The sequence below is a fragment of the Rattus rattus genome, chromosome 1, assembly GCF_011064425.1.
Source record: "Rattus rattus isolate New Zealand chromosome 1, Rrattus_CSIRO_v1, whole genome shotgun sequence".
Taxonomy (NCBI): domain Eukaryota; kingdom Metazoa; phylum Chordata; class Mammalia; order Rodentia; family Muridae; genus Rattus; species Rattus rattus.
Window position 1 is genome coordinate 207004936 of NC_046154.1, and position 11109 is coordinate 207016044.

Sequence of the window (11109 nt, forward strand, 5' to 3'; positions counted from 1 at the left end):
GTCTTCTTGTTTACCTGCATTCTCCTGTATTTCTTTACTGTAGTTATTTATGTCCTTCTTAAAGTCTTTAGTAATTATGAGATGTGATTCTAAATACAAATCTTGCTCTTCTGGTGTGTTGGGGTATCCAGGACTTGCTGTGGTGGGAAAACTGGGTTCTGATGATACTAAGGAGCCTTAGTTTCTGTTGCTTAGGTTTTTGTGCTTGCCCCTCTCCATCTAGATATCTCTGGTGTTAGTTGGTCTTGTTGTCTGTGACTGGAGCTTGTTTCTCCTATGGGCCTGTGATCTTAAGAATGAGACCACTCTTGGGAGACTAGCATTCTCTGGTCAGGATTTGGCTACAGAGGGCTGTGGAACAACCTTAGCTCTGGGTGCAGATGGAGACTGCAAGAATCCTGTCCCAATCTGCTCTGCAGTCCCTGTGCCCTGTGTGCTCCTGACAGTGAAGCTATTTAGAGTACAACATTGTTTACTTATATGACATAGCTGCTTATTTTTGTTAGAATGATATCTGAATGCCTAGCTATTGGAAGTCACCAAGACTCTAGTTTAATGATCTCCAGAGACTATCTCCTCTTTAAAATTCTTTGCCATATGAAGTTACATGTTCAAAATCACTGATTCTCGTTAAATTCTGCATATGTTTTTTGTTTTCCACTACTTGGTGCTAAGGATTTGATGACTCTATTTCCTAGTCAGACACATTCAATCTGTATCTTATAACATAAGATTTTTGCCATAGATTGAAAAACACTTCAACACAAATTTCAAGTTCAGAATCTCATTAGTCAGTTTTTAGTAATGTTAGAATAAGTGCCACCCTCTCATCAAACCACCAAGACTCATTGATTCATTGCCCACTGACTCAGTGCCTCACTCCACTCTGCATCTGCATATACATTTCTGCTGTCCGTTGATGGTGCCTTTGTTTCTGCTTCAGATATTTTTTCTATGGCAGAAACAAGGAGCATCTTCTACCTGGGGCTTGTCATCCTTGTTGCTGAGGACATTAAGTCCCAAAGAGATGTAGCCAAATCATGTAACAGTTTTTAAAGACCTCCCTTAGCTGTGGCCAAAAGCCATGCCAATTCATAGTCCACTGGCTAGAGCAAATTGCTTGCCAATGACAGAATCAATGTTTGCAACCGAAAGACTGAAATTTATAGGTAGTTGTTAGGATGTGTTCTCTTCTTATTAGATGGCACAAGGAACAAGAAATAATAGAATACTTCCTTTGTAGATCTGTTTCTTGTAATATACAGAATTCTATGACTTGCTCTGAAGCTTCTCTAGAAAGTCCTTCCCCCACTTTTCCTACAGCCCTCATTGCTGCCTCTATACCTCTTGGGGTCTCAAATGGGGTCAAGTAAATCCATGGAACCTGCTCAGCATTTTTGCAACCTAATGTGTAGCCTCTTCAATAGGTTACCTTAATTATTGGTTTAGTGACAATTAGAGCTGTGATAGTGTATATAACACTGTTCTTATCAAAGTAGGCTCAATCTTTTTTGAATTAATATTCATTATTTTAAAAATTATTTTATTGCTTTTGCCTGCTCCCCCTTCCTCCCAAGCACTGCTGTCACCATGATCATCTACTGGGACTTCATCAGCCATGACAAGCTGTTTTCTGACATCTATAAGAACTGGGAGATCACAGATAGGCTGTACCTGGAGGTAGAGGGCAAGATGCTCAGTAGAACAGAGGGTGTCATTGATGACTCACTCATTGGTTGAAATGCTTCCACTGAAGTTCCGGAGGGCGAAGGTACCAAAAGCCAGTAGTTACTCCTGTTGACATTGTCATGAACCATCTCTTACAAGAAACCAGCTTCACAAAAAAGACATACAAAAAGTATATCAAAGACTACATGAAATCACTCAAAGGCAAACTTGAAGAACAGAAACCAGAAAGAATCTTTTATGACTAGAGTTGCAGAGCAAATTAAGCACATCCTTGCCAGTTTCAATAGCTACCAGTTTTTGATTGGTGAAAACATGAATCCAGATTTTATGGTTACTCTCCTGAACTACTATGAAGATGGTATGACTCCATCCATGATCTTCTTTAAGGATGGTTTAGAGATTGAAAAATCTTAACAAATTGGATCTATCACCTGTCACCATAATTGGCTGCTGCTTACCATCCATAAAACACCAAGATTTAAGACAAATGGGACTGAAGTTGTCTTGAACTTTTATTTTGACTGTGATTTATTTGGAGTGGAGGCATTCATTGGTTTTTTTTAGAGAAAAAAACCATGTCATGTTGTTTGTCTAAAAATAAAGTGCACTTAAGTTAAAAATATATTTTATTGATATGGAATTTTAAGTGAATTGGGAGATGACTATTTGTATTTGGTAAACTCACTGTTATCATTTTGAAGTGCTTTACAACAAATGGAGTTTTTCCCCCTCATTTCATGCTCATGCAAAGCTTGGTGAGGCTAAGGTTACTATGTCTTCCATCGTGTTGTCTAGGGAAAGGCGAACTTATTTAGAATCAGAAAGCTAATGTGTTCTGTAGTCAAATTTCCAACTACAGTTGCAATGATGGCTGCTTCTGATGAAGGGATACCCTGTACAAATCTTGAGGAAAGAACAATGTAATATAAGAAGTATATTATTAAGAAACTATGCTAAGCCTATAGTTACCTTGACAGTGAGTGATTTTTCTGATTCCTTCTTCCTACCCAGACTTTTTAATAGAGCTTCAAGATCCTATGTGATGACGCCTGACTCTACCAATTTCTCTCATATCATTCTCCACACACTCCTCACCTCTCCTCTAAACTGCTCTGCCAATATCCCCAGTAACTAGAAGTCATTTGAGGATTGCAGCTTTCTAGACTAGCTGGCTATGACCACAATCCTAACACCTAGCAGCTTAGACTACCTGCTCACAGGTAAGCTCTGTATTGCAGCAATCAGGATGCTTGCTGCTTTTGGACTTTCCTCTTTAAATGGAGTTTGGACCAGCTCATTTTAGATGGTGAGAAAGAAAAGTTTTGGTGAAAACCCTTACTCAACCACACTAATCTCTTTTACACAGAGATGCCAGTTGGTGGCCTGAGAAAAAGTGACTATGTCAATCATATTTCCAAGAAACCAAGTTGGAAAAGATGATATTTTATGTTTTAGGAGATAATATTCACTGTCGTAATTGCTAAAAGGAATCATGATATTCCAAAGATTAATTACTTCTTCCATTGCCACAGTGACCATGGAGCAGTTTAGATTTGAAAATCCTCGGGTTTTGAAGATCTTCTCTATGCTCTCTGCAGATCTGCACGTTGCTATGGTGGTCCCTATAAAAGCTGTGCTTTTTATGAATGTCAGGTTTAATCACTGGTCCTACAGTAGACACACTCCATTGAACACAACTTTTCCTGTACACTGTACACTTTGCCAGATGCTTCTCCTCAGGTATTGCCGTGTTAAGACAACTTTTAGTACATGCAGACAACTGTTATCTCTCTACAGTTGATGATAATTTACCTTGCAGCTGGGTCCATCCTCTTTTGCAAGACTGATGGCCCAAGGCTCAGATCTCATTGGAGTGCTTGGAATATAGGCCACTGAATGGGTCAGATAGCCTCTTATCTTTAGAGGCTTTCTTTACCCTTTGTTCTTCCAGTTTTCTCTCAAATAAGTTAAATCTTTAAAATTACTTCGAAGAGATTCTTTTCTTTCTCTTCCTGGAGGATAAGAATGGGAGTCTACAAATACCATAGTTATTATTATTTATAGCTGTAAGTGAATGCAAATTTTACACATAATTATGCAAAATGCACATGGCTTTTCACATTTTTAACTCTTTTATGCATTACTTGAGAATGTCCTTGCAGTCATTTCCAGGCAATTAAAACAGATTCAAGTCCATTTGGTTTCTTATAGGAAATTCCATGAGGTCCCACTGTTGGATTTGTGCTGATTTTGATGAGTTTTAATACATATTTTTATTTATCTGACACTTGGTATTCTCCTAAAATTATTGTTAACTTTCTTTTCTGGATTCTATAGCCCTAAGTATATAACGTCCCTTTCCTAATTTCCAGCATGAAATCCTAGCTTTGTAGAAGCCTATAACTTGTTGATTTGAATCTTTCAGACTTGTTCTTCCTGGAAGAGTAGGATGTAAAATCATGTAGTTTGCAAACAAAAAGCCCCCAGAGAAGATTGCTCTGGTGCCCTGTTAATCTGCCTTGCTATAAAATTTTCAGGTTCTTTACCCCTTAAGACATAACATTGACTTTTGAAAAACAACTATTTGTGTCTCTATGACTCTGATCTCAGAAAAAGCCAACCATCCCAGGGACCTAGTTATCTTGGACTGTTACCCAGGAGATCACATGGTAAGGGCAAGAAGCTAGACTTTCCTCTGGGTAGGTGAGGCTAGAATGTTTCTTGTTTATGATAAGTCTTCCAAAATCAGAACCCCCCCCTTTAAAAATGGCATTAAGTCACTTGAATTAAGGTCTAGATGCATAGTTTTCTATCTTTACTCTTTTAGTTTAATGGTAGAAACCATCATAAAACATTATTGTCTTCTTTTTTAAAACTGTCCTTGGGAGGAAGCTTTCAAAAGGGATGGAGTCTGGGCCAGACAATTCCTCTTTCCTCATAGAACAGATGGTTCTGGCCAATGCCACAGTGCTCAGCATTCTACTTTGCAGGAGGAGCACAGCAATAGTCACACACAGGCTTAGAAATTTTGAATTGAAATTGAGAAAATGTTTGCAATCTTTACAGTATAGTAGATCACTCTGTATTTTTTTTTCATTTCAACTGTCACTTTGGAAATTAGTGACCTGAATTCTTTTCATTATTCTTAACAGGCTAATGAATCTTGCCCTAGAGCAGTGTTTCTCAACCTGTGGGTCTCGACTTTTTCAAACAACCCTTTTACAAGGATCTCTTAAGATCACCAGAAAACAGAGGTGTTCTCACACAATTCATACCAGTAGAAGATTACAGTTATGAAGTAGCAACGAAAAAAATTTAGGAACTATATTAAAGAATTGAAACATTAAGAAGGTGCAGAATCATTGCATAGAGTAAAATCTCCTCCTGCCTGCCAATATTGCCAATAATATATGGTGACTGCTCCTGATTTATGAGCAATAGCCTGGAAAATAACTGATAAGTCTGGCAGACCTCATATAGGTGTTTTTTTCTTTTTTATTCCCCTTAAAATGAGAAATTAAACCCTAGCGTTTATTTTCATATATTTTATATTTACTATAGGACACAGGAATGATGTTAATAGGAAATGTATGGCCCTAGGATGCAAATTACCAATATTCAAATTTTAATAACAACTTGCATATAAACTTGATTCTCTACCCTCTAGTGTCCATAAAACACTCTGGAGAGTTGTGAGCATTAGTGTAACCAACACACTCAAATATAGACAGTAGTATTAGCACTTACTCTGATTTACAGAAATATGAAAGGTCCTTGGGAATATGCATTCGTAGATCCTCATATTTTTGTTTTAGTTACTCAGGATCTGTACACCTCCCCCCAAAACACACGCACACAGAGATGAATCCTATTTTGCATTCATAAAGCATGAATAGCAAAAGCAAAACTTTTATCTCACATGTACCTTATATTATTATATTGGATGCAATTACATTCTGTTAAGGGCTGTGAAAAATTAATGATGCTAAGTGGACTAAGAATTTGGAAATAGGAAGCAGTATGAATAAAAATTTCAGGACAGGCCTTGTTGAGGATGTTACACTGTTCCTAGAGGCTTTTATGAGCAGCTTTGTGGAATGGGAGAGTAGGATGGAGAGAGAATAAGAACAAGAGCTTCTGGTCACAGGACAGTATAGGTATTTCCCTTGCTATAGCTGTCAAAACATGGATGGGAGAAGCTTTCTAGGCGACCTTATTTTATTTCATTCAAGTTGAGCTAACTTCTTCCCATGATGTGTAGTGTAGTGTGCACATCCTGCCTTCTGAAATGCAGCTGCTGAGAACTGTCACCTGGTTTGTGACCTCTAGGAGAGGTCATCATCATGACTCACATTTGTTATTGGACTGTCATTAACAAGTCCCTTGGGGCCAGCCGTGATGTTCTCAGCTATGGCCTCTCCTTTAATGGCTTGAGGTGTAGTGACAGAATTCTACCCCCATGTGGCTGTTTAAATGTAAACATGCATCAATTATCATTAAATGAAATTAAAAATTTAGTTTCTCTGTCCCATTTGGTACTTTTTGAGTACCATATGTACCTCAGTGGTCACATATGGCTGATGGCTAAGGTGTCACCTCTGGGGTAGAAATCTGTTACTGCAGGAGGTTCTCTTAGTGTTTGTTATTGTGCATGTTTCTGAGTGTCTTTGAGCTCTTGATTTGCAGATGTGTCCTGGGGGAGTGATATGAGAGCCAGATTCCCGAGTGACTATAAAAGTACTATCAAATTTTATAGGTCAATTTGCATACTCAGGATAAGCTTTAGACATAGAGAATGATATATTTGGAGCAATTTTAATCAAGGTGCATTAACTTTGTTCACATATTGCCAAGCACTTGTTAGTTCTGCAAAATGAACATGACCCCAAATCCTAAGTAGACCATTTTTGGGCAGTCGAAGAGAGCCCCAAATAGAGTTTCATTTGTCTCTCACTGCGATACCTAGGGTCCTCCAAAAGCCCAGAGAGAGATGAATATATACTTATGCCTTAATAGCTTTGGGAAGGAGAAGATAGAACAGAAAAGAGAAAAATGCTCTTTAAAGCAGTGATTATCAATGGGATCTTGGTGGATAAGTAACTTGTTCTGGTGATAAAATTGACAGAATGGGGCCCATAAGATATAATGTACAAGAGTGTGAATAAAGACACCATGAGCAAAATTAGCAGACAAAGAGAACGAGAACATTAAGATTAGTACTGGTGGCACCTAAAATAAAAAGTAAGTGTGTCTGGAGAGGTAGACAGGCTTGGAATGACAGGCCGAAAGGGGAGTCTTTGAGAGCAGTGAGAGAGGAGCACCGCGGCGGTGCCATGGACAGATCTGACTTCTCGGTAGTTTATGGAGTCCTATCTGGAAGCTCTGTAGAGTTTTGAATGAATGGAGCTGGAGACAGAAATGGAAGTAGAAGTGCTGAGGAGGCAGGGTTCATACAAGACTAAAGTAAAGATGATGACGATCTGAAATGAGACCGTATAGCAGGGTGAGACATGAAACATAGTCTCAATTAGTGTTGATTTCTAAGAGGAAAATTATCTGTTTTAATGTTGATTGGATGATGGGATAAAACAGACAAAGGAAGCAGAGAGGACTCTGCCTTCAGGAAAATTTACCATTTCAAACTCTTCTTTCAAGTCTGTAGTGGTGGGCTTTGGCCTATAGATATTAGAAATATTTATGTTGGCCTCTGTGCTGTCGAGCTTCATTTAAAGCTTTTGAAGTCTCCAATCTTTCATGTATCAAAGGAATTTGAGACATACACTATTCTGAAGAAATACCCTTCTATTAATTTAATTTTTAAAATTTGTAGAAATTTAGCTTTATTTCTAGTAGTTTTAATCCAGATGCCAAAATTATCCTGTTGTTCGGATATCATGTTGGATTTAATCATTGAAGCTTTAATTAGGAAAGGCCATCAGCCAAATGTTTGTATGACGCTAACACTAACAGCAGTCACATATCAAGGTAACTTTGGAATCAGAATCTCAGAATTTGTCTACCTGCATCCTCATTCAGATTTTCACTACATATTCATTACGTGGAAAACTGGTGGTTTCCCTCCTTTTTATAATTATGTCTTAATTCTTTTAGATTATAAATTATGTTCTGACTTGTAACTAGAGAAATGCTTATATATTTGTAACCCCAAAGGTATATGTGTGTATATGTGTGTATAGATTCTTATGGTAGAATCTATATTGAAATTAAGAATTTTCTAGTATGTGAGTACTTTGCTAAAGGATTTTCCAAGTAACAGCTACCATTATAATGGCATCTTTAAAACTTTCAAAATAAAACAATCCCTCCAAAGAGAAAAAGAACACCACCCTAATTCTCTAAGTTTATAATATTAAGAAAATATGACATATATACACATTACTTCCGATTACTGATATATTTAGAGATTGCATGGCTAAAGCCATAGAGTAGTAGGTGTTAGGAACTTGAATATGGCTTAGCATTTGAGTACGTAGCTATCATAGGCAAGGCCTTAAAATGAATTCCCAGCATATACATAAAGCAAAACCAGAATAGATGTCTTTTGTTAGATCTAGCACTGCATATTTCCTCTCTGTGTAGGTGTGTGTATGTCTGACTGTGTGTGTATGTGTCTATGTATGTCTGTGGGTGAGTATGTATGTGAATGCATTACATCTGTGTTTAAATAGATATGTGTGTGTGTGTGTTTCTGTATATAAGGGTACATATGTGTGTGCATATATGTGTATTTGTATGTATATGTATGTGAATATGCATGTAAATATGCATGTATATGTGTATATCTGTGTGTGTGTGTGTGTGTGTGTGTGTGTGTGTGTGTGTGTGTGTGTGAGATTGCCTGAATTCTTGAAGACAGACCTCTTTTTCTTTAATCAGAAAGGTATGGTAAAGTGGGAAAGAGGAATGAGGAAGTGAGCACATCTAATCAGATTCTAGGGCATTAATACATGTTCTAATTTTTTTTTGAAGGATGATAGTGTAATTTTTGGTGATGAATTATTTTAAGTTGTGACACACAGGAAGTCTCCACATCCTTTTAGAGTGTTTTTATTCCAAGTAGAAATGAAAACGAGCTGACTTTCATTGTTCCCAGGAGAAGGCATGTTGTTTGTTAAAAGTTGGGTTTATGAATGTCTTCTAAGAGTGTTCTTCCTGGGCTGCTGCCCTCTGCTGAAATAGAGTGTTTAGTAACATACCAAAATAGCTTTATGAAGGAATAAATATGTTTGTCATTAATGCTAAGATTTAGGAAATGAAATTTTAAAAATAATAATAATGTCCTCTGATGAAATCCATGATTTTTCTTAGGATAGGAAGCAAAGGTATCTTTTCAAGCAATTTGTGACTTAATGCCAGCTGGTGGAGTGAGCTGAAAACCCATGAGTTATATGTTATATTATTTTCTTTATTTTTTAGCATGATTCAAATTTTATGGTTTTATTTGTTAAAAGCGTTATCTACATATTTTCTTTTCTTTTTTTATTTTGAACATCTATGTCTCAAATGCAAGGGCACCCAAATTTTTTTATTTTATTTTTCTTTGATATTTTATGTATTTACATTTCAAATGTTATCCCCTCCCCCCTCCCATGTATCCTCCTCCTGCTTCTATGAAGGTGTTCCCACTCTCACCCATCCACTCCCAGCTCAACACCCTGGTATTCCCCTGCCTTCACAGGAACAAGGGCTTTAATGTGTTGTCTCCCACTTGGGCAGATGACTAACACTGCAGTCTTGCTCCCATTGTAACTAGCTCTGAAACTTCAATCTTCTCCATTCAGTTGGCCAGATGTAGCCAACAGAACACGTGTGACCTTTTGTATGCCAATTCTACCTGGCTGTTGGAAAATCGTAAGTTAATTTGTTCAACTTTTACTTGTAGGTATCACAGCAGAAGTACTCGTGGTGGCCTCTTTTGTTGAACTTCAAAGAAGGGCATCAGAGGCACGAGGGAAGATCGTTGTTTATAACCAGCCTTACACTGACTATGGGAAAACTGTGCAGTACCGGGAGCGAGGAGCTGTGGAAGCTGCCAAGGTGGGGGCCGTGGCATCCCTCATCCGATCAGTAGCTTCTTTTTCCATCTACAGGTGAGTTGTGAAGTTTGTTTAAAATACCTTTAAAAATTAGTTTCCCACAGACAAGAAGATATCATGAAATAAAAGCAAACCATTCAAATGAAAATACTGACAGTTCATGGACTCTCATCCCCATCCCACATTTGGTAATTTTATTGTAATATTTTCTTTGGCCTTTTTAGGATTCCAAGCATCATTTAGAAATTCCTCAGAAAGGTTTTCCACATTCAAAATGATCCCATAACATTCTTTCTATAATTAACATACTGTGTATTTCATTGGAGGGAGAGCCAAGTTAATGTCTGTGCTTCATCTAAAATTCCTAATGGCTGCTTTCCATGTTGCTACAGAAGTCAAATAAAAACATAGTGGGTGACATGATGGGAGTGTCTCTCCTGTCAGAGAATGAGACCTTTCTGTGTGAATTGCTTGTGTTTCTCCCAACTCTGGCTCTGTGACTATCCTGTACAGACAAGTGAATGATTATAAGTACATAAAATGCCCTTTTCAGTCTAAATGAAGCAAACCTAATGAAAAATACTTGTTTAACTGTAGATTTCTGTATAAATAAATGTTTGGTTGGTGTGATCTGAGGACAAAAGAAGGCTTGTCTTTTGTGGAACCCTATTATTTACTTTGTATTACTTTAAAATATTTTATGTGTATAGTGCTTGCCTGTGTGTATGTGTTTTTAGAACTAAAATTATAGATGGTTGTGACCTGCCTTGTGGATACCTGGTCATCTACAAGAGCAATAGGTGCTCTTAACCCCTGAACCCCTACTTGTAATTTTTAAGAGGTATATTTCTGCCCCCACCCCCATGGTTTTGCTATGTTCCCAATCTGGGGTTGAACTACTGAACTCAAATCATTCTCCTGCCTGAGTCTCCTGAGACAGCATGCACCCACTTTCTCAGGCCAAGGTGCTGCATTGAATCTTACCAATACAGTATCGCAGCAGCTAAAAGCTCTAAAAGCTGTCCTGAATCTTTTTGGCCTGGTTTAATAGCCATATATGGCACAATCACATACTGATATAAATAAATAAAATACTTGGAAAAGTAGAGAAAAGAAGCACCACTTAATGCAGCATGATCTGAAATGTTAAAAAAAATGCAAGCGCAATAGAAAATTATTTAGGTTCCAGAACTGGATTTGTGTTTCTATCATAAAGAAAAACTGTATTCTTCAAAACTGCTATTTGGAGACGTGAAGTCACAGCTGGTTGACCTTAATTAGTACTCGTCCCCTGGGATTTGCACTCAGAAAACAGTTGTACAGAAGTACAAAGTGAAGGATGGAGTCTTTTTGTTTTACATGG

General features: G+C 37.6%; 1 protein-coding gene and 1 pseudogene across 1 annotated transcript in view; both read left to right on the forward strand.

Annotated features, from left to right (window-relative positions):
• Cpq (carboxypeptidase Q) overlaps positions 1 to 11109 on the forward strand; it is a 247703-nt gene that overhangs the window by 109193 nt on the left and 127401 nt on the right. The window contains exon 3 of the mRNA XM_032914237.1: positions 9593 to 9800. Within this exon, the coding sequence (XP_032770128.1) occupies positions 9593 to 9800 (208 nt within the window). The remainder of the gene's footprint in view (positions 1 to 9592; positions 9801 to 11109) is intronic.
• On the forward strand, positions 1591 to 2103 carry LOC116885600 (annotated as a pseudogene).